Here is a 25051-nt window from a genome sequence, read left to right as displayed (position 1 = left end):
TTTTGGGAATAATACGCCAAGAAAAGATATTCTTGTTTCAACAAAGGTCGTTCTGGTATGAATGATTTTCCACATTAAGAAAGTCTAGACTACTGATATAAGTGATAGATTACCAATTAACCATCATGAGACTTTTGCATTCAACAGGCAAGGTTCAGAAGATTGGTGTAGGAGTACTAAATGCTCTAATTCGAAACATCAACAATTAACAGAATTGCAGTTTTGCTTGAACGTCATCAGGTCGCTCATTGAGCGTTCCTATGCAATACTGTTTACTGGTGCCGAGTTATCATGCCTTTATCGTTAACTTCCTATGAAGAAATGAAAGGCTGAGCGCTATTAAACGACCTAAACTTGAGAAAAGACTAGTGTGAACATAATATTTTCCATGTGATAGCTCCAAAAGTGTGTTTTGCACTATGTATTCTCCCCAAGGTGTGTCCATCACAGCTGGATTTGTTGCCAACAATTGAGACACCTTTCGGTCTCAGTGTAAGAAAATCGATCGACAAAACTATATCACGTGTGCTACTGCATCATAACGCACTCTGTTGGTTTGAGAAACAAAACTATCCAGGAGATAGATAGGGAAGTCATCTCTCAGGCACGTGTTCCTCTGATCACATACTCGTAAAATTTTACCTTTCCTGCTCTTGATCTATCAACTGGCAAGGTAACTCATTTCTAGATGAAAATGCTCTTCAAACTACACTGATTTAATGATATCGTTAGAACCACTAGGTTTCTACAGGCGTAGAATTCGTAAACTACTTTAGCGTTGTCAGATTGTTTGAGATATTGTGACGTTTGCTGATTAATTGCTTTTTGATGATCACTATTGTGTTCAATAAACTAATGGAAAACGCAATAAAAATATTCATTGCACTAGTACGGATTATATTCAACTTACTGTAGAAACGTCACAATGGTAGTCTATTTTAATAAAGCATTAAGTGTCTGTAAGACTTTTGCGCCTATTTTAACACGAATTACTAGGATATTACCGACTTTTGACTTCGAGAAGGTCTGTATTTATTTCGTGTCCTGTATCATACTCAAGTATTATGAAAATGTGGCAGTTCATGGATAAAATTATGTATTTACAAGAACGAAAAGTATGTCGGCAGGAAAGAAAAGTGGCATTATGAATTTTGCATTACCATAAGGCTCTCGCTCTGAAAATAAGAGGTACTGAAAGTAGCAAGACGAATTTTCCTCGAGCGTTATCTTACTGAGTTTCTATCTGTCTGCTTGTAGCTCTGCTACAAAAGAATTAAAGACTTCGCCTTCAGCGAGTCTCGAAACGCGATCGAAAGCACCTGGCAGCTGAGAGGCTGGCACATTACTTCGCTGCTAGCGAAGAAGTGAGGGAGTTGGGGCATACTTATTGACCCAGTAGACGCTATGACAGATAAATCGCAACATAAGAGACGAGAGAAGTTGTATTTCCCATGTGGAAGACTTTGGTGGACTCAAATGCATTAACTGATACCCTTATACCACATCTCAAGAGAAAATCACTCACATTATTCAACTGAAATGACACGATAATATCAAGTGAATTTAACAGGATAGTTCTGTGCCATCTCGTGGGACACAGAGTTGCGAAACATATTCTGCGTTGTTTCCAAGTTTCAGTTTTACTACCAGGGAGGATACTAGCTGATATGTTCTGTGAGTGGCCTCGGAAGTGACTATAGCTTCGTCTCGAAGTTGAGGGTGGCAAGGAGCGGAATATCCTCATTACATGTCAATGAGTCTTATTTGGATTTCGGTATATACGTTTAGCGGGTAGAGTGTAATTACTTGTAATGCATCGATGCACTGAGTGCAAACTAAACGCCATAGATTAATAACTGCAATAATTATTTGTGTTTTATTTTCTTAATCGGACAGAAACCTTGAAAGCGTATTCACCAGATGCGATTGACAATTTTGGAGCTTCTCCAGTGGCTGATTTAGCAACGAATCTTTGCTATACAATAGTGTTATTGAGATCACTGTCATTGGCACACCCACCAGAAGACATGCATGACCTGGCTTCTTGTTGTCACATCTACTGCCGGATATACTGCCATTGCTCGAAACGTGAAGACTTAAGGTGAGTTTCAATATTCCATATTACGAAAATCTGATGTTTCTATTCTTCCAGCTCTAACATTCAAAAAATAGTTACAATAAACGACAGAAAAGCGCCTGTGAACCAATAATTAATAATGTAGTCATAATTAATGAATCTGACAAACTCCATCTGTCATTTGATAATTGTGAAAAACTACATTTTTCACCTCCACAGCACTGCAGTATGAACTCAAGGATTTCGTATGATTCTTACACTTAATTTCGTTGTGATCTTTTTCAATGACATTAGAGGAGGAGCAAAACCATCTGACTTGAAATATACTTTTCCAGCGGGATTTGAATCTTTGGCTAACGTTGAAGTAGCACATCCAGTATCAAGAACGTGAGCATTCACTCATTGCTTTAGTATAGACTGAGACAAAAAGTAGCAGGTTTCCCACAAAGTAAATGATGAGAGACACTGCAATTAAAGCATAAAGTAACCATCTCGCTAATGTAAATTTTCCAAATCGCTGTCACTTATTAAACACGAATTGCTCAGAAAATTACAAATATATCTAGTGAAATGAGTAGGTTAATGCAGCTCCAGTCTGTCACTATCACTGAGTTACCACACATCTTCCCAACAGCACTTAAGATAGAAATATGTGTGTGTGTGTCTTTCGGACATTCCGAAAGAACATTCACCACACATGAAGGCATATACAGAGTGTTTCAGGAGGAATAGCAGATATTTTAGCTGGTGGTAGCATAGACGAACTAAATAAAAAATTCCATATCAATGTGTCTACTTTTTATTGAGTGCAGAGATACAACTGTTAGTATGTAACCCTAACAAACTCAAAGCAAAGGCAAAATAGGATGTTCGAAGTTGATTTTCAAAAATTCCCCCACCAACTTCAACGCACTTTTGACTTCCATTGATAACATCAAGAGGTCGTCTTTTGCATTCTTTTGTGAGGGCTGCACTATTCGTAATACGAACGATCAAATCGGCTCTTAGGTTTACTATTTCTTTGTAGACTTCGCGTTTCAACCACCCCACAGGCAAAAATCCAAAGTGATAAGGTCCAGATCTTGGTGGCAAAGAAAAGTGACCGTATCTATTGATCCATCTTCCGGGGAATGTTAGGTTTGGATGATGTGTCACCTGATGACTAGAATGTGCAGGAACCCCATCATGCTGGAGAAACATACGCTTTCTTGTAGCCAAAGGAACCACTTCAGTAATGCTGAAAGCTCATTTTCAAGGAAGTGTAGAGAGTGGGGTCCTGTAAGGACCAACAAATAAAACGCAAATGCATTGAACCCAGCAGTATGTACTCAATAAAACTTGGACACATGTTACATGGCATTTTTTCTGCAATTAGTCTATACTACCACCTCCTACAACATTTATTGCCAGCCGGGATGGCCGAACGGTTCTAGGCACTACAGTATGGAACCGCGCGACCGCTACGGTCGCAGGTTCGAATCCTGCCTCGGGCATGGATGTGTGTGATGTCCTTACGTTAGTTAGGTATAAGTAGTTCTAAGTTCTAGATGACTGATGACCTCAGCAGTTAAGTCCCATAGTGCTCAGAGCCATTTGAACCATTTGAATCTCTGTATTCGCAATACATTACATTTGTCTATGTTAAGGGTCAGTTGCCACTCCCCGCACCAAGTGCCTATTCGCTGCAGATTTTCTTGCATTTCGCTGCAATTTTCTAATGCTGCAACTTCTCTGTATACTACAGCATCATCCGCGAAAAGCCGCATGGAACTTCCGACACTATCTACTAAGTCATTTATATATATTGTGAAAAGCAATATGAGAGGAGGAAATGAAGTATACGCTTCCAAGACACAATATTTCCTTCTGTGCTACTACTGCGTGCATGAATGCTCTGGAGTTAATTTTTGTGTGTTGGATAAATTTTGATATCACCTCACATTACTTTGTGAGAAGGTTCCTATTTTTTGGGGATCCAAACAGAGAGGCCATTTCATCACTGGTCGGTGACGACAAATGACATGATACCCGTTCTAATTCCTCTGTGGCAACTGTGAATAGAGTCATGTTGATTACTGTAAGAACATGCAGGCAGTGATGTCCGCTCACTGCAGTCAGAGCCAAGGTGATTTCTTCCTGTTTACGGCGAAGCGTCTGCTGCAGTGTCCACGCTCACCAACATAAACAAATCGCGGCGGCAGTGGGCACTGCTAATCGCTGCACTTCTCGCAAGCCGCGACAACAAGAGCGCCTTGGCTCTGCTATCGATATTGTGGAGTAAATACATCTTACTTACTTAACGTAATATGCAGGAAATGGGTTGGGTATAAATTCAGTTTGTAATAACTAGTCATTGCATTAAAATACTTTACAGTGTTAACAGTATTGATTCAGAGTGTGCGAAACACACACACAGAGTCATGTAAATGGTCTTGTATGCTAAACGGCTGCAACAAATCAAATTTTGATTGATTATCAGATGATTTTCAACATGGATTTTGTGGACAAGTATACTTTTAGTAACCAACCCACCCACCATCATTAAGTAAGATTCCTCGAAGGCGTCGGGGCATTGATTCCACTAATGTCTTCGATAGTGTAGCGTGATGGTTTACTTGACAGCATACATTTTCCATATTCGTCCAAAAGTCGCTTGCATTTGTAGGTCCACATAGGAATGACCTCTTACCTCTACCCACATATTCTCTTTCGGGTTCAGGTCCGGTGATCGTGGAACAAACAGCAACAGCTTTATTCTGTATTGGCCCTGAAACCAATCTTGAACTGCTCTGCTACATCTACATCTACATCTACATTGATACTCCGCAAGCCACCCAACGGTGTGTGGCGGAGGGCACTTTACGTGCCACTGTCATTACCTCCCTTTCCTGTTCCAGTCGCGTATGGTTCGCGGGAAGAACGACTGTCTGAAAGCCTCCGTGTGCGCTCTAGTCTCTCTAATTTTACATTCGTGATCTCCTCGGGAAGTATAAGTAGGGGGAAGCAATATATTCGATACCTCATCCAGAAACGCACCCTCTCGAAACCTGGCGAGCAAGCTACACCGCGATGCAGAGCGCCTCTCTTGCAGAGTCTGCCACTTGAGTTTATTAAACATCTCCGTAACGCTATCACGGTTACCAAATAACCCAGTGACGAAACGCGCCGCTCTTCTTTGGATCTTCTCTATCTCCTCCGTCAACCCGACCTGGTACGGATCCCACACTGATGAGCAATACTCAAGTATAGGTCGAACGAGTGTTTTGTAAGCCACCTCCTTTGTTGATGGACTACATTTTCTAAGCACTCTCCCAATGAATCTCAACCTGGTACCTGCCTTACCAACAATTAGTTTTATATGATCATTCCACTTCAAATCGTTCCGTACGCATACTCCCAGATATTTTACAGAAGTAACTGCTACCAGTGTTTGTTCCGCTATCATATAATCATACAATAAAGGATCCTTCTTTCTATGTATTCGCAATACATTACATTTGTCTATGTTAAGGGTCAGTTGCCACTCCCTGCACCAAGTGCCTATCCGCTGCAGATCTTCCTGTATTTCGCTACAATTTTCTAATGCAGCAACTTCTCTGTATACTACAGCATCATCCGCGAAAAGCCGCATGGAACTTCCGACACTATCTACTAAGTCATTTATATATATTGTGAAAAGCAATGGTCCCATAACACTCCCCTGTGGCACGCCAGAGGTTACTTTAACGTCTGTAGACGTCTCTCCATTGATAACAACATGCTGTGTTCTGTTTGCCAAAAACTCCTCAATCCAGCCACACAACTGGTCTGATATTCCGTAGGCTCTTACTTTGCTTATCAGGCGACAGTGCGGAACTGTATCGAACGCCTTCCGGAAGTCAAGAAAAATAGCATCTACCTGGGAGCCTGTATCTAATATTTTCTGGGTCTCATGAACAAATAAGGCGAGTTGGGTCTCACACGATCGCTGTTTCCGGAATCCATGTTGATTCCTACATAGTAGATTCTGGGTTTCCAGAAATGACATGATACGCGAGCAAAAAACATGTTCTAAAATTCTACAAGAGATCGACGTAAGAGATATAGGTCTATAGTTTTGCGCATCTGCTCGACGACCCTTCTTGAAGACTGGGACTATCTGTGCTCTTTTCCAATCATTTGGAACCCTCCGTTCCTCTAGAGACTTGCGGTACACGGCTGTTAGAAGGGGGGCAAGTTCTTTCGCGTACTCTGTGTAGAATCGAATTGGTATCCCGTCAGGTCCAGTGGACTTTCCTCTATTGAGTGATTCCAGTTGCTTTTCTATTCCTTGGACACTTATTTCGATGTCAGCCATTTTTTCGTTTGTGCGAGGATTTAGAGAAGGAACTGCAGTGCGGTCTTCCTCTGTGAAACAGCTTTGGAAAAAGGTGTTTAGTATTTCAGCTTTACGCGTGTCATCCTCTGTTTCAATGCCATCATCATCCCGTAGTGTCTGGATATGCTGTTTCGAGCCACTTACTGATTTAACGTAAGACCAGAACTTCCTAGGATTTTCTGTCAAGTCGGTGCATAGAATTTTGCTTTCGAATTCAATGAACGCTTCACGCATAGCCCTCCTTACGCTAACTTTGACATCGTTTAGCTTCTGTTTGTCTGAGAGGTTTTGGCTGCGTTTAAACTTGGAGTGGAGCTCTCTTTGCTTTCGCAGTAGTTTCCTAACTTTGTTGTTGTACCACGGTGGGTTTTTCCCGTCCCTCACAGTTTTACTCGGCACGTACCTGTCTAAAACGCATTTTACGATTGCTCTGATGGATGGGGCTGTGGTTCTGCAAATAAATTTCCGTAATATTTAAGAATTCAGGCCCTGTCATAGATAAGTGATCTAGATTCAACAGTCCGATTAGGAATGTGGTTTACCGAGTCTATCATATGACGAGAGCCGTAGTCGGAAGTCTGCATTGAGACAGACAGGCTGAATCCGATTACAACTATCTGGTGTTGTTGTTGTTGTGGTCTTCAGTCCTGAGACTGGTTTGATGCAGCTCTCCGTGCTACTCTATCTTGTGAAAGCTTCTTCCTCTCCCAGTACCTACTGCAACCCACATCCTTCTGAATCTGTTTAGTGTATTCATTTCTTGGGCTCCCTCTGGGATTTTTACCCTACACGCTGCCCTCCTATACTAAATTGGTGATCCATTGATGCCCCAGAACATGTCCTGCCAATCGATCCCTTCGTCTTGTCAAGTTGTGCCACAAACTTCTCTTCTCCCCAATCCTATTTAGTACCTCCTCATTAGTTATGTGATCTACCCATCTGATCTTCAGCATTCTTCTGTAGCACTACATTTCGAAAGCTTCTATTCTCTTCTTGTCCAAACTAGTTATCGTCCATGTTTCACTTCCATACATGGCTACACTCCATACAAATACTTTCAGAAACAACTTCCTGACACTTAACTCTATACTCGATGTCAACAAATTTCTCTTCTTCAGAAACGCTTTCCTTGCCATTGCCAGTCTAGATTTGATATCCTCTCTACTTCGACCACCATCAGTTATTTTGCTCCCCAAATAGCAAAACTCCTTTACTACTTTAAGTGTTTCATTTCCCTCAGCGTCACCCGACTTAATTCGACTACATTCCATTATCCTCTTTTTGCTTTGGTTGATGTTCATCTTACATTCTCCTTTCAAGACACTATTCATTCCGTTCAACTGCTCTTCCAAGTCCTTTGCTGTCTCTGACAGACTTACAATGTCATCGGCGAACCTTAAAGTTTTTATTTCTTCTCCATGGGTTTTAATACCTACTCTGAACCATTCTTTTCTTTCCTTTGCTGCTTGCCCAATATACAGATTGAATAGCATTGGGGAGAGGCTACAATCCTGTCTCACTCCCTTCCCAACCACTGCATCCCTTTCATGCCCCTCGACTCTTATAACTGCCATCTGGTTTCTGTACAAATTGTAAATAGCCTTTCGCTCCCTGTATTTTACCCCTGCCACCTTCAGAATTTGAAAGAGAGTATTCCAGTCAACATTGTCGAAAGCTTTCTCTACGGCTACAAATGCTAGAAATGTAGGTTTGCCTTTCTTTAATCTATTTTCTAAGGTAAGTCGTAGAGTCAGTATTGCCTCACGTGTTCCAATATTTATACGGAATCCAAACTGCTCTTACCCGAGCTCGGCTTCTACCAGTTTTTCCATTTGCCTGTAAAGAATTCGCGTTAGTATTTTCTATCCGTGACTTATTAAACTGATGGTTCGATAATTTTCACATCTGTCAGCACCTGCTATCTTTGGGATTGGAATTATTATGGCTCTGAGCACTATGGGACTTAACTTCTGAGGTCATCAGTCCCCTAGAACTTAGAACTACTTAAACCTAACTAACCGAAGGACATCACACACATCCATGCTCAAGGCAGGTTTCGAACCTGCGACAGTGGCGGTCTCGCGGTTCCAGACTGAAGCGCCTAGAACCGCTCGGCCACTCCGGCCGGCGATTGGAATTATTATATTCTTCTTGAAGTCTGAGGGTATTTCGCCTGTCTCACACATCTAGCTCACCAGATGGTAGAGTTTTGTCAGGACTGGCTCTTCCAAAGCTGTCATTAGTTCTAATGGAATGTCGTCTACTCCCGGGGCCTTGTTTCGACTCAGGTCTTTCAGTGCTCTGTCAAACTCTTCAAGCAGTATCGTATCTCCCATTTCATCTTCATCAACGTCCTCTTCCATTTCCATAATATTGTCTTCAAGTACATCGCCCTTGTATAGATCCTCTATATACTCCCTCCACCTTTCTGCTTTCCCTTCTTTGCTTAGAACTGGGTTTCCATCTGAGCTCTTGATATTCATACAAGTGGTTCTCTTTTCTCCAAAGGTCTCTTTAATTTTCCTGTAGGCAGTATCTATCTTACCCCTAGCGAGATAAACCTCTACATCCTTACATTTGTCCTCTAGCCATCCCCGCTTAGCCATATTGCACTTCCTGTCGATCTCATTTTTGAGAAGTTTGTATTCCTTTTTGCCTGCTTCATTTACTGCATTTTTATATTTTCTCCTTTCATCGATTAAATTCAATATTTCTTCTGTTACCCAAGGATTTCTACAAGCCCTCGTCTTTTTACCTACTAGATCCTCTGCTGCCTTCATTACTTCATCTCTCAAAGCTACCCATTCTTCTTCTACTGTATTTCTTTCCCCCATTCCTGTCAATTGTTCCCTTATGCTCTCTCTGAAACTCTGTACAACTTCTGGTTTAGTCAGTTTATCCAGGTCCCATCTCCTTAAATTCCCACCATTTTGCAGTTTCTTCAGTTTTAATCCACAGTTCATAACCAAAATATTGTGGTCAGAGTCCACATCTGCCCCTGGAAATGTCTTACAATTTAAAACCTGGTTTCTAAATCTCTGTCTTACCATTATATAATCTATCTGAAACCTGTCAGTATCTCCAGGCTTCTTCCATGTATACAATCTTCTTTTATGATTCTTGAACCAAGTGTTAGCTATGATTATGTTGTGCTCTGTGCAAAATTCTAGCAAGCGGCTTCCTCTTTCATTTCTTAGCCCCAATCCATATTCACCTACTACGTTTCCTTCTCTAACTTTTCCTACTACCGAATTCCAGTCACCCATGACTATTAAACTTTCGTCTCCCTTCACTATCTGAATAATTTCTTTTTTTTTTTTTTTTCATCATTAGTTTCTTCAATTTCTTCATCATCTGCAGAGCTAGTTGGCATATAAACTTGTACTACTGTAGTAGGTGTGGGCTTCGTGTCTATCTTGACGACAAAATGCGTTCACTATGCTGTTTGTAGTAACTTACCCGCACTTCTATTTTTCTATTCATTATTAAACCGACTCCTGCATTACCTCTATTTGACTTTGTATTTATAACCCTGTAGTCACCTGACCAGAAGTCTTGTTCCTCCAGCCACCGAACTTCACTAATTCCCACTATATCTAACTTTAACCTATCCATTTCCCTTTTTAAATTTTCTAACCTACCTGCCCTATTAAAGGATCTGACATTCCACGCTCCGATCCGTAGAACGCCAGTTTTCTTTCTCCTGATGACGACGTCCTCCTGAGTAGTCCCCGCCGGAGATCCGAATGGGGGACTATTTTATCTCCGGAATATTTCGCCCAAGAGGACGCCATCATCATTTAACCATACAGTAAAGCTCCATGCCCTCGGGAAAAATTACGGCTGTAGTTTCCCCTTGCTTTCAGCCGTTCGCAGTACCACAACAGCAAGGCCGTTTTGGTTAATGTTACAAGGCCAGATCAGTCAATCATCCAGACTGTTGCCCCTGCAACTACTGAAAAGGCTGCTGCCCCTCTTCAGGAACCACACGTTTGTCTGGCCTCTCAACAGATACCCCTCCGTTGTGGTTGCACCTACGGTACAGCTATCTGTATCGCTGAGGCACGCAAGCCTCCCCACCAACGGCTAGGTCCATGGTTCATAGGGGGGGTGGGGGGGCCAACTATCTGGTATCGAACCGAAATTACATAAATCTCATAATTTGAACGTCAGTATTGCAACAATACTGCACACATAAATTCTTTTGATGGAGTAACACGTAGCAACACTCTAAGAAAAATTGAGGAATGTGTCTACTAGCAGCAATGTAACGTAATTACAACGTATGTTTGTGCGATGCAAATATTGAATCGAACAATACACATCTATTTCACTGGTGGGAAGATACACCATATCGGATTTTCTGATGACATAATAATAATAATAATAATAATCCCTTGTGAGGTTGTTAGATTCTCCATCGGGCGCCTCCCCAGGTGGCGAATAGGGGAAAACATCCGAGATATGGGTGGTACCGAGACAATCAAGTATTTGGGTTTGACCAAATACTAAAACAATCCTCAACGGCTATTCATCACGTTGAACCCAAAATCCAGACACGTCTGAGTGAAAATCACCGGTACTCTGGTCAGTGTCTGTTAGCTCAATGAGTTCGGGTGAAAATATTTGGTTTCAGAGGCTTCAATAGCCTTTGGCCCTGTCCGGTGTTGGTATTATCTAGGCCAAACCAATGAAACACAAGCAAACGTGAACGGTGCAAGTAAATTCAACTTTGCCCCAGGTGTTACACGACCTGCCCGTTGGCAAACGGCAACTGGACTTTAGGATTCTGGAAAGTCCAGGCTAGCACAGCGAGAATATCGGAGATCTCTGGTAAGCTTTCCTACAAACAGAAAACATTCATTGGAACACTAAATATCAAAACACTCATACAAGCGGGAAAACTACATAATCTCACATAAGAAATCGACCGACAAATATTCTCAACCTTGCTCTTCAAAAAACATGACTAACTGTCTGTGAAACCTTGCTTTACGGAAATTATCACATCTTCAAGAGTAAAACATAGAAAAAGGTAGCGAAAGGCGCACCAACCTTCGGCATGAGATTTCTTGTACACAGATCCATCATCAACTGTCAAAGAAATCATACCCATCAACAATCGACTGATGACTATGCGCATTCAGAGCACCAATAAAAATTATACACTCATGATGCACATGCCCCCACCAACATCGAAAATGAGGATAACCCTGAAAATGTCGAAAAATTCTGGAACACACTCGGAAAAACCATTAGCAAAATTCACCAAGATGACGTGAAAATTCTAATGGGAGACTTCAACGCTCTATTTGGGACAGAAAAACTCCGTAGAAAAATCTTCGGTAAAATTTCAGCACGCCAAATCACTGACACCAACGGCACATGTCTCATCAACATTTGTCAACAATTCAACCTCAAAATGGTGCCTACCCACTGTAGGAAAAAACCAGAAAAACAGGAAACATGGCGATCCTCGATCCAGCATCTTGGTAAATACCACAACGACCACGTTGCAAAAAAATGTTCACATGTGTGTAAATTCCTAAGGGACCAAACTGTTCAAGTCATTGGTCCCTAGACTTACACCCTACTTAAACTAACGTATGCTAAGAACAAGACACACACCCATGCCCGAGGGAGGACTCGAACCTCCGGCGGGAGGGGTCGCGCAGTCCGTGACATGACGCGTGAAACCGCGAGCCCACCCCGCGCGGTGACCACGTGGTCATCTACTGCGCCCAGTACAGAGTCATCCACGATACTCAAGTCCTACGAGGCGCGATCATTGACTCACACCGTTACCTCACACGAGTTCAAGTGAAATTCTCTCAGAAAAGAGTTCACTTCAAAAGTCTGTGCATCCAAAAACTGGACACACGAAAATTGAAGATACCAATATCACAGGAGAATGGGAAAAAGTACAGACGAACAAATGGACTGACTTCTGCAGTAAAATTATCAGAAAAGCCAAAGAATTAACCCCACTTAAAAAAAAAGGCAAAGCACCCTGGTGGGACTCCAACTGCGATCATGCCATCATCAATCGACGACTCGTCTTCCAAAAATACGACAGCAACAAATTCACAGAAACCCTACAACACTTCCTCGACATCTGCAAAAAGACAAACAGAACCATCAGAAAAACAAAACGTAACTACACCACCAAAAAATGAAATCAATTGAGGACAACTTCGGATACTACAACACCAGAAATTTCTACAGAACTTTCGCAAAAAAATTAAAGGTTACTCACCACAAAATCTGACCTTCGAAAAAAAATGGAAAACTCGCCCTCACCAATTAAGAAAACTGTGAAGAATTGGCGTACTGCTTTTCCGATCTCCTTAACTGCTCCAAACCAACCAAATGATTCCCACAAAAATACCCAAGATACAAAAAACCCGATGCCAATCCACTGACACAAGAAGTAATCCAGCTCCACATCAAAAAACTCAAGAACGGAAAGTCGTCAGAAGAAGACGGAACCATCGCAGAACTACTGAAAAATCTTGGACCACGAACACTAGAGGAAATCATACAGGCCATTCAGGAAATCTGGAGAAGTGTAAAACTTCCAGACGGCTGGAAATGTGCAATGATACAACCACTCCACAAAAGAGGCCACAAATCTGATGTGAATAACTAACTACATAGGAATTTCCCTCTTTTCAGTCCCTCATAAAACCAACTCCACGAGACTCTTAGAAAGTGCACAACAACAAGTCGGAACCCTAATTGGTGAATACCAAACAGGGTTCAGATCACACAGATTTGGCACCGAACAAATTTTCTACCTGAAATCTACACTAAAGATACTGCAGTGCGGTGCAGATAAAAAAAAGTAGTTTTTCACAATTGTCAGATGACAGATGCAGTTTGTCACATTCAAATATTAGTTTTGTTGTTCACAGGCGCCTTTCTGCCGTTTATTGTAACTACTTTCTCAATGTTAGAGTTGGAAGAATAGATACATCGGGTTTTCCGCATATATATAATTACGATATTCCGGCCCTTGCCACCCTCAACTTTGAGACGAAGCTATAGTCACTTCCGAGGCCGCTCACAGAACACATCAGCTGGTATCCTACCTGGTAGTAAAACTGAAACTAGGCAACAACGCAGAATATGTTTCGCAAACTCTGTGTCCCACGAGATGGCACAGAACTATCCTGTTAAATTCACTTGATATTATCGTGTCATTTCAGTTGAATAATGTGAGTGATTTTCTCTTGAGATGTGGTATAAGGGTATCAGTTAATGCTTTTGAGTCCACCAAAGACTTCCACATAGGAAATACAACTTCTATCGTCTCTTATGTTGCGATTTATCTGTCATAGCGTCTACTGTGTCAATAAGGATGCCCCAATTCCAGCACTTCTTCGCTAGCAGCGAGTTAATGTGGCAGCCTCGCGTTTCGAGACTCGGTGAAGACGAAGTCTTTAATTCTTTTGTAGCAGAGCTACAAGCAGACAGATAGAAACTTAGTAAGACAACGCTCGAGCAAAATTCGTCTTGCTGCTTTCAGTACCCATTAGTGTCAGAGCGAGAGCTTTATGATACTGCAAAATTCATAATGCCACTTTTGTTTCAAATGGTTCAAATGGCTCTGAGCACTATAGGACTTAACATCTGTGGTCATAAGTCCCCTAGAACTTAGAACTACTTACACCTAACTAACCTAAGGACATCACACACATCGATGCCCGAGGCAGGATTCGAACCTGCGACCGTAGCAGTCACGCGATTCCGGACTGAGTGCCTAGAACCGCTAGACCACCGCGGCCGGCACTTTTGTTTCCTGCCGACATATTTTTCGTTGTTATGAATACATAATTTTATCCCTGAACTGCCTCATTTCCACAACACTTAAGTATGATACAGGACACGAAGTAAATACAGACCTTCTCGAAGTCAAACGTCGGTAATATCCTAGTAATTCGTGTTTAAATAGGCACAAAAGTCGTACAGACACTTAATGCTTTATTAAGATAGACTGTCATTGACACGTTTCTACAGTAAGTTGAATTTAATTCGAATTATTACAATGAATATTTTTATTGCGTTTTCCATTAGTTTATTGAACACAATAGTGATCATCAAAAAGAAATTAATCAGCAAACGTCACAGTATCTCAAACAATCTGACAACGCTAAAGTAGTTTACGAATTCTACGCGTATAGATACCCAGTGGTTCTAACGATGTCATTAAACCAGTGTAGTTTGAAGAGAATTTTCATCTAGAAATGAGTTGCCTTGCCAGTTGGTTTTTTATCGCTGGCATGTGAAGAGTCGCTCAGCGAAGTCCGAGCGCGCGAATATATATATAGACTCGTGTACGACGACGCTGGCGCTGATGTTGTGTTTAGCATTTGACGATGCCACTATGGCTCCAGTATATTAGGACATGCTTTTATAAAACAGGTCTGGAGACGGTAGATATGGACCGAAAGCGGTAGTCTGATGACAAAAATTTTGTGATCATAAACGTGAGATAAAGGAAATTTATTTCGTTTTTGCGAAAGTCGCAACAGTCAGTTGTGTACTACATGGGCAGGTGATCTGAAAGAGCCGACCAGAAAGCGTCGATTTTTGTGTACAAATCAAAGCTTATGCCAGGTTATTAGTGTGGGATATGAAAAGTGCGTGTGCATTTGATAAAGAAGTTTCTACACAGGCACATACACTCTAGAGGAAATGCTGGTAACAGCAAAGAAACCTTTGAAATGTTAGATGCAGCCCAGCAACATACTGATAACAGTAACGTATCTGCACAGTCTCTTAAAATACGGGATGCAGCACAGCAGGATTTTGATGAAAGTGAGCTTCTTCCATAAAATGTCATTCCTCATCACGACACCATAGGCGTGATCAGAAGTCACCTCGATCCTGTTCGTCATTAGACTTGGGATTAAAATCCCAGCGTCCATTTAGGGACAAAGTCCACCCAACAAATCAGCAGCGGCACTTACTCGACTCACAGTCTTCTTAGTTGCTTTATGCCCGTCCTCGCTATAACAACAGGAGGACGAAGGATCCAGGCTATCCAGATTGTTTTTCCAAACATACAGGCACGCGGTGTTCGTAAGGAAATGCGCCATACGCAGCGTTGTAAACAACGATATGTGGGTGGAAATTTTCAAAGCCCGCGCTGTACTGTATCAACAACGACACCTCAGTGTCAACACGCTACAGCCACAGCTTAACCCCTTCATTGCAAAACCGCCGAAGTTTCCTGTCCCACTAACGATCAACTACCAATGAATAAAAATACTTTTCGATACCTGTTCGCCAGTTTCTATCATAAACTGCGAAATCAAGACCGAGACTGGTTCTTCACCAATCTGCACCAATCCACGGTCTACAGCTGACATCACAAATGTTACAGTCCTATAGCAAGCACCGCAAAAGTTTGTATGGCGAGTGCACAGTAAAGGCACTGTTCAAGAAAGTGAGCCGTTCGATTACTTTCTTAGGTGTGCCATCACCTAAGGCACAGGTTATTTTTCCGCTGGAAGCTTTTTCATTTTTTGTTTTATACTAGTAGAGAATGTCAACACTGTGTCAGCAGTTGAACCATTTGATGATCATGGTGCACCATATACTGAGTTTTCAGATTTATTTTCACCAGGGATAGGGAGTGCTAACAACGTGGCTCACATTCTGATGAAGTTTTCTGCTGCACCTCGCTTCTTTAGAGCTAGACCAGCGCTAGTAGCATTGCGAGAGCACCTAAATCAGATCGTCTGCTGCAACAGGAGAGCCTCACAGGCGTCACATTAAGACAATGGACAACATCATTGGTAGTTTTACACAGACCAAATGGTTCCTCCGTATTCGTCGTGATTTTAAAGCATCCAGAAGAGCACAGTCAGAGATGGACGTCCATCGCATCCCAAAACCTGAAGAGCTCATGTCAAAGCTATCAGCTGACCAATACTTCTCCAAACTTGATTTATCCGAACCACACCTGAAACTTCCGACAGAACAATAGTAAACATAATGAACAAGATCCAGTTTGAAATGTAGAGATATAAAAGGTTGCCACTCAAATTTTCTAATGCACCAAAAATTTCTCATCGTTTTTTGGAGCAGCTAATTCTGAATGCAGAAAACTTTCAGGACGATATAAATGTCACTACAAGATAGTAACATTTTCGAACTAATGTGTACTGTTCCAGAAGGTACATTAAAATGAGCTTAAGAGCAGTCACAAAATTGTGAATTCTTTCATGAAAAATAGGAGTCCTCAGTGCCACACACTGAGCCGAAAATGGCTAGAAACACACAGAAATTTGCGGAAGCCAGCAAAAAGTTCAAACGACCACAAAGTTAAAAGACGTTCAGTTTTTTTTGGGAAGATTAGTTACCATGCAAAATGCATACCAAATGCCACCCAGATTGCCAGACTTAATATAAATAAGAAGGGTACAAAATACGAACGGTCACAGCAGCGTGAGAAGGCTTTTAAAAAGTAAATGCAATATCTGAAGTTCACTCCTTGTCTAGCGAAGTTTAGTTGATCAAGACGCTATAAGGTAGCCACTGAAGCCTTTCAAATACACTGGGGGCATTCCTTTTTCGCAAAAGTGCTGATTGGCGTGAAAAACCCATGGCACATACGTCCAAAACCTTAACTTCAGCCGAATTAAAATATTCCCAAATCTGAAAAGAAGCCCCTGCGACCGTTTTCGCATTCAGAAATTCCATTTATTTCTCTATGATACAAAATTTTACATCATTATTGACCATAAACCGCTGATTTTCTTGTTTCTCCCTAACTTACAACTTCCTGGAAAAATAGCCCAATACCTCCAACGCTGCACCCTTTTCTTATGAGGAGTTATACAATTCATTTCTGTCTACAACACAACATGCAAATGCTGATGATCTGTCCAGATCACCCTGACTACAAGACTCTACATCTGACCCTCAGGAAAGACTGTAGTTCCAAATTGATGATATCCTAGAAATTAACTAGAAGATTTTCCTCTTACAGCGGTTGTCATTGCAAAGGACACGGTTGACAACCTTCTTCTGAAGTAAGTTATGAGATATTTACCAAAGTTGGCTAGAACTCTCTTACAGAACTAAGCACATACTTTTGTCTAAAAAATGTCATCCAAATGGTAAAGGGAGTACTGATGCTGACAAAAGATGATGATCACTGCTGAGTGATCATCTTGCCACCAACGGGGATTTCAAACGAATGGGGGATAACACAATGAAGATGCTTACAAGATGGCATGCCTGCTGGCCCAGCATCACGCAGGAGATCGATAGTCTCTGACATAAACTGCTAAATATTTCACCTACAGTGGATAAGGTGTACCCACGAGTATTCACATAGGCCTGACCTCTGACGTCTTACAGGAAGTAAAATCGATTGCCTTACCAACATGAATTCATATCATGATGACGCTGTGCATACGTGACTCAGCTGCTTATTTGACCTCACTGGGACAACTTTTTGGACTGATAATGTGCTGATGTTGATGCACTTGGATGACCATTGACTATCTGAATTCTTTTCTTGGTGTGTGTCCATAGCTTTACGACGACCTGGCACAGACTGGTTTTGTGAAATCCCAGAAGATAATCGTTCATCTACCTTTACTGTGTAATATAGAGTGTTTGTTGCACTTTAGCAGCCATAGTACTTATTAGCACATAGCGCACTTATAAGTGAAAGAGAATACCATTGAAGGTTTATGATGGTTTCACGGAAAACATTTGGAAGGTTTCTTTCCCAGTCATTTAAAACTCAGTTGGTCTCCGTCCGTAAAGCTCAATCGCTGACAGAAATAAACAAAAAATTATCTTTTTTTTCAGAGCGTTTTGTTGGATGAAACTGGTAAACTTCACAGAGATCCAGCGGAGCAGGACAACAGCGAAAAAATGATGCATGAGAACTTCAGGTGGCAAACCGTGTGGAAGTACTTCCGGGCAGCTGGTGGCCTCTGCCTGTTGTTTTCCGTGGCTATCATGATAGTCATCGCACAGATTATCACCAGCGGTTCGGACTATGTGGTAACGTTTTGGTAAGAAATTTCAAATAGTACTCTAAATATCAAATGGTTTATGTTATCTGGAACAAACGTACTCTGTTTCGCAAAATATGATAAGCGTACAAAATTACTTTTGTTTCTTTGTCCAAAAAATTACGTTAGGTATGTTTTATCCTCTCTTTTAATGGTGTTGGAGCAGCCACCAGGAATTTTTCATTGATAGGGAAGGATTTTACTTGACGCCGTATAGAAATAATGTAGAGGAAAGTCAAACAAACCTGGTTCATGATAATGCAATGACTACACGAAATTATCACATTGCGAGACATTGATATATGCGCAACGTTTCCTGGATTAACTACAGAAACTCATCTGACAATTTAGATGACCTTTATTTATCGCACTCAACAGTAAGCCGTCCAATAATTACTGGTAGATATGGCACATCATTTTTTTCCAAATATACAAACATTCCTGCCTAAATCAAAATATATGTTGAATGGTCAGCTTGCACTGTAAAATAGACATTACGTTAGTTACATAACTTATCTTATAAAATATAAAAAATTAGCCCAAACCTTTTAGACGTTAAAACTAGATACCCTGTACTATTAACAATGTGTTATATATAACTTCCTTCTACACTTTAGTTATACTCTTCATTAGCTTGACATATACGTATATTTGACTCAATTATTATAAATTGTAAATCTGTCAGTATGTTGTTACAATAGGCACATGCTCATATCTTCGCCAGGGTGATTCCCCACCAGCGTACTTCTGTTACCGCGTCACGTGCTCACAACGCCATCACATGGCATCTAACGTCGCGATGCGCAGCGGTCGTAACGTTTTGGCTTATCAGTGAATATTCAATAATAGGGGGCACAGACTGTATTCCTGTCTTATATCCTATATACTTCGAATTCTTGTCTCTGGAGTTCTCATTATTATTGTTTCATCTTGGTTTCTTATAGCTTGTACTGCTTTCTACGTGGACTATGAAATATCTTGAACCACTTTGCATTTTAGAACGCTTTTTATACGTCGTCAGGACTGCTGGTTTACCTTACCTGTAGTCAATCTGATCGTCATGAAACAGATCATTAATTTTCTTCTCCAACCAGCCATATTTATTTCTGTTCATCAATTTTTATGCTTAAACAGCAATGCTGAATGTATAGTACTTCACGCGCTTAACTGTAATTGTTATCATCGGAAGTTTGTAGTTGGACTGCCTGTGAAAGACTCATCTTACGGCGCCGGTCTCATAGATTCTATACGCTGTATTGAATACTCGTGGTTTGCAAGGTTTTCTATGTAGTTTCGAAAAGCAAGTCATATGCAGTGGTCATCTGAAACATCATATTGCTCAGAGAGCTGTTGGTGGGTAGCACATTTGATTACAGCACTGTCCACGAAACCCCTAAATTCTAGGAAGGCTCCCTGCCTTGTACACTAAGTTAATATGTTAACGTGAAATCTTTTCCGTTATTAATTCGTCGTAACATGTAATGTGGTTGAAACATTCGGTAACGGTAATACTACTGATGTGCACAGGTCTAACACGGAGGTACTGAGGACGTCTCTCCAGTTGCAACTGGAGGCGGCCGGTGGCAGCAACCAGACGTTGTCAGAGGAGCTGGAGTCCCTCCCGCCCAGCGAGTTCTTCCTGGAACTGTTCGGAGGTCTCGTGGTGGGCTGCATCCTGCTCACACAGATCCGATCCATCGCCTTCTTCAAAATGTGCATGCGGGCGTCGCGAAACATGCATAACACCATGTTCAACTGCATCCTCCGGGCGCCTATGCGCTTCTTCGACACGAACCCATCTGGACGAATTCTCAACAGGTTCTCTAAGGATATGGGATCTACCGATGAACTCCTGCCGCAGTTTTTGATCATGATGATTCAGGTACTTTTTGTAGTTCTGTTTCAATAATTTGAATACATTTGTCAATGGTGACGTGATAATAATATTCATGATAATAATAATAATAATAATAATGTGACGGGAACAATTCCTCGAATTTCATTCTGTTCGGTAGTGCTCTTCTCTCGCTCGATAAGAAACACACATGTCCACCAACAAAATATCTCTCTGAAATTCAAATGCAAACCATAAGAGATATGAGCACATATTCAATAGAAGAGATGTGTTCCACAGTAGCGAAGTGATATAAATGCTCATAGTTCATAACGTATATATTTTAGAGTCCATGTTTACTTTTCTTCTTCTTTTGGTGTAAGGAACCCTTCCCCAAAGTTTGTAAAAGCATTTTTGAAACACCTTGTGTATGGCGGTACCTTAAAAGCAAGGGGCTGTCTCGCTTAAACAACTTCGGTGTTTTATATGATTCATGAAACTTAGAAAGCACTGTGGGGCTGCCTTCGTGAGAAGTGTCCATGGATCTGAAACTCGTGGCTTGTATGACATCACTGAAATGTACGACGGAATCTTAGAAGTAACAAAATTCTTGACATACCCAGCGGGACTATCACTTCTGGAAGAAAAGATTGCTAGTCCCCATAGGTATGCAGAAGTGCAGTGGGCATATGATGAAGTCACAGGTGTGCTGATGAAAGATGCAGGGTGCCTATGTTTCCCGCTTCAGCATGTGTTACAGGTAATGGCCGCATAGAGCTGACGCCACTGTTGTAACCCTAGTCCGGCTGTTGCTTTGTGGCCATATCACACTATCGCTGAAAATATTTTTTGGAAATTCGTGGTGAAGTCTTATGGGACCAAACTGCTCAGGTCATCGGTCCCTAAGCCTACACACTACTTACTCTAACTTAAACTAACTTACGCTATGGACAAAACACACACCCATGTCCAAGGGAGGACTCGAACCTCCGACGGCGGAGCCGCACGGACCATGACAAGGCGCCCTAGACCGCGCGGCTACACCGCGCGGCTACCGCTGAAATTTTAGACGCCAATTGTAAGAGGGCAACCTAAATCTTCTTGTCTTCATCCACTTTTGAAAGTATCGTTGTCAGAATGAGGTAATTCAATATGTCATAAATTTTGGCCTGCCATACCTCATGATATGCATTAAATGAATTCTCAGTTGCAGTACGGACAACCATCAGCTATAGAATTGAATCACGACAGTGAAAATTTGTGCAGGATCGGGACTCGTAGCCGAATTTCCAGCTTATCGCGAGCGTTCGCCTTACCATTCGACTATCCGTGAACGACTCACGGCCACACCCAAACTTCCATATGTGGTCAGTACTTTGTCTACGACGTGAACTCGTACGTCCATTATGTATATTGCCTACAGGTGAGACATTTTACTTGAAAGTCTCTTGCCCAGTGTCGGGCCGGCCGGAGTGGCCGAGCGGTTCTAGACGCTGCAGTCTAGAACCGAGCGACCGCTGCGGTCGCAGGTTCGAATCCTGCCACGGGCATGGATGTGTGTGATGTCCTTAGGTTAGTTAGGTTTAATTAGTTCTAAGTTCTAGGCGACTGATGACCTCAGAAGTTAAGTCGCATAGTGCTCAGAGCCATTTGAACCCAGTGTGGGCTGGTAAATACAATATTGCAGTGCCTGTGTTATTCTGAATTACGATGCCCAGTTCCTTTGGCCATGCAAGATAAAATTTGTTTTTATTTTTAACATCGTTTCATTGAAGAATACCGACATGCCTGCTGCACCTAGCCCCGATGCTGTGACTGTTAAACGATTAGCTCGTGAAGTACTTTCGGGTACACAGCCAAGTTCTTTCCATTTTCCTATTTGGAATCCTGACAGCATGTATATTTAACAACATTGCTCTCATCCCTTGAAGAAAACGACTGGATCGATTGTCGAAATATTCTGAAGAAAAAATGTAGACAACAGGTCGGTTGTACATCATTAATCAAACTCAAATCAGTTGCTTTTCGATGCAGAACCGCTTCATTCCGCCAAACGGCTTGTTAGTAACGGCGCGATTATCAAGCGTCGAGATCTCCAAACTTCTGAGATATTCCAAACGATCTTGCATGAGGGAAATCACTATCCATTCTCTCGTTTCAGATTTACCTGGTGCTCTTCGGAATACTGGCTATGGTCCTCGTAGTGAACTACGTTCTTATTATTCCCATGGCAATCGTCGGAGCATTATTCGTTTATGTGGCAAGAATCTTCATGACCACTGGGAGAAATATTAAGAGACTGGAGGGTGTCCGTAAGTATCGTGTTTTTTCACACAAGCCAGTAGTTTTTGTCGTAATAAATGTTCATTCTAATTCCACATTTTTAACACGAAGTGTAAGTTGTGTGTGTGTGTGTGTGTGTGTGTGTGTGTGTGTGTGAAGGGGAGGGGGTTTGTAAGAACTGAACTACTCCCATGAGCAGTCATGTCTCCACAATATCCTTTCTTCCAGGAGTGCTAGTTTCACAGGAGACCTTCTGTGAAGTTTGGAAGATAGGAGACGAGGTACTGGAGGTAGTAAAAGTGTGAGGACAGATTCTGCGTCATGCTTGCGTAGCTTAGTCAGTAGAGCATTTGCCTGCAAAAGAAAAAAGGTACGAACTTCGAGTTTTAATCTGCCAAGAACTTTTAGTACCAATCGTTATGCCCCAGAAACGATTGGAAAAATCAATCTGACATTTCACGGAATAGTCACAGACACACAGGTTACGGAATTTAAGCGCAAATAAAAAGGGATTTCGCATAGAAACATTAAATAATAAATAACGATCCCCTAAGAAACTGACAAAAAACTGAACAGCTTGTTTGCTTTCGGATTTTAGCTGCAAGCAGTGCAACATTTTTATAATTCAGAAGAGAATGATAATTTTGAATCTACAGCATTACCAACTGAAGAGAGAATTTTCTTTCGTATGATCATCTTCCATCTAACAAGAGGTGAGCGACTCATCTAGTTCCATTACACCATGATGAAGAATATTAATGTAAATCTGAACATGAAGTATTTCCATGAACACCTTCGAAATTCCGGATGGAGTTATTATTTTATTAATTGCTATTTGACACGTGTATGCACATTTGAAATACCACACTACTCCCCTCAAGTTGAATGTCTGATGAATTCGTTCGAGGTTTTGAAAACTGCTTCTAAAGAAATGAATTTGGCCATGCGACATTCAGTTTAAAGTCCGGTATTTAGCACCAAATAATCCTGTTCCTAAGTTTTTGTAATAACGCATCTTACTTACATGAACAGATTTTGGTACTTCTTAACAATGCATCAGAATTACATGAATTTAATCTTAGTACTTCTTTGAATCTGCTTTCATAATATACAAATTTCACAGCTGAATGGTGCTGCTATTTGACACAAAGGTTTTACGATCAATGAAATGAGTAACTGTACTGCAGCCTTGTGGCCGCAACGACCAGCGCTGGTCAGCGTGCATTCTGCATGTGGGGTGTTTGCTTACAAACTCGTCTGGTCGTGGTGGAATCATGACTAAACCTCACACTTCCCAAAAATTCTGTCCAAATTTATATTCAAGAAGACAAGAGAAAACCAAATCTTTATACTAGTGCAAGCTTCAACAAAAAGTGAAGAAAAATTTTTAACGGAAGGCAAAACATATGATCCCGAGTATAGCTTCTGTATAATTCTGCACCTAGGGCCAAAGTTACCCTAGCATGGATCAGCAATCGAAAATTTTTCCACGTCCTTTCCACATTCTGTGACCATGGCCAGAATTTACATCTTGCAGTTATGAACACAGTTTAGTGTGTCACAGATGAAGGTTGTTACTAACCACCAAGCAGTAGTACCTCCTGTTTATTGCCAGGGCAGTCAGACATAGAGATATCTGTGAATCTCGTAAAGCAATCAGTCTAATGCCAGAATCTCGGCTGAAAATTGCAAAGCTTTGCATTCCATCTCTTACTATCATTTCTTGCATGCCTCTGACAGTCACAGGATCGAGCACAGCGCAGATAGTCTGAAAAAAATGGAAAAAAATTATGTTCAGTCCTGCGTGATGTTGCATTTTATGCTCGCTGGGAAACGTCTCCTCCTGTTCCTCTGACATTAAGACGTTTAAGCCAGTTAGAATTTCTGTTTCTACACACTGCTAAAGTCTCACGCTCGGTTTGGTGTTTCTATAAAAAGAGCAAAATTAAACAGCAGTGATCGGTGAAGGAATTCCCCTGTCCCTCCACCCAAATTCTCAGATTTTGACTTCCAAGAGGGTCATATCCACAGCGTAAATTGAGGAACGCTCTTTCCATGCAGGAATGCACTAAAACTGTGACGAGGAAGCATGTTTCGAGTTTTCGCCGGACCTGATGTTTATTGTATACTTCAGGGCTAAAAATGACTTTGTGCGTCTGGTAGAACAAGTGTTGTGGCCCTCTGCAAAACTGTACTGTCTATCTCAGCAGGTGTGCCGCCTCTGCGTTGCTTTCTCTTTGCCAGCCGTTGTAAAGACATTCATCTAGTAGCCGAGGGCTTGCACTGGTGACTGCTCCGTCTGACACTTGCCTTCTCGTTCAATACTGTCAAAGTCTGATCCACTACGAGGCAGACTCATTGCAACTAAAAGCTGAATTACGACTGTCATAATAAATAAAAAGAAGGTCATTGAATTAAAGGCAGAAGAGATTAACAAGGAGAAAATGTATGCACACTCA

At 41.5% G+C, this 25051-nt stretch overlaps 1 protein-coding gene across 1 annotated transcript in view; it reads left to right on the top strand.

Annotated features, from left to right (window-relative positions):
* LOC124594008 (ATP-binding cassette sub-family C member 4-like) overlaps positions 1–25051 on the top strand; it is a 181029-nt gene that overhangs the window by 88114 nt on the left and 67864 nt on the right. Inside the window, exons 14-16 of the mRNA XM_047132360.1 lie at positions 18267–18475; positions 20003–20357; positions 22471–22621. Coding sequence (XP_046988316.1) covers positions 18267–18475; positions 20003–20357; positions 22471–22621 — 715 coding nt within the window. The remainder of the gene's footprint in view (positions 1–18266; positions 18476–20002; positions 20358–22470; positions 22622–25051) is intronic.

Source organism: Schistocerca americana, chromosome 2 (assembly GCF_021461395.2).
Source record: "Schistocerca americana isolate TAMUIC-IGC-003095 chromosome 2, iqSchAmer2.1, whole genome shotgun sequence".
NCBI lineage: Eukaryota > Metazoa > Arthropoda > Insecta > Orthoptera > Acrididae > Schistocerca > Schistocerca americana.
This window is presented reverse-complemented; position numbering and strand designations above follow the sequence as displayed.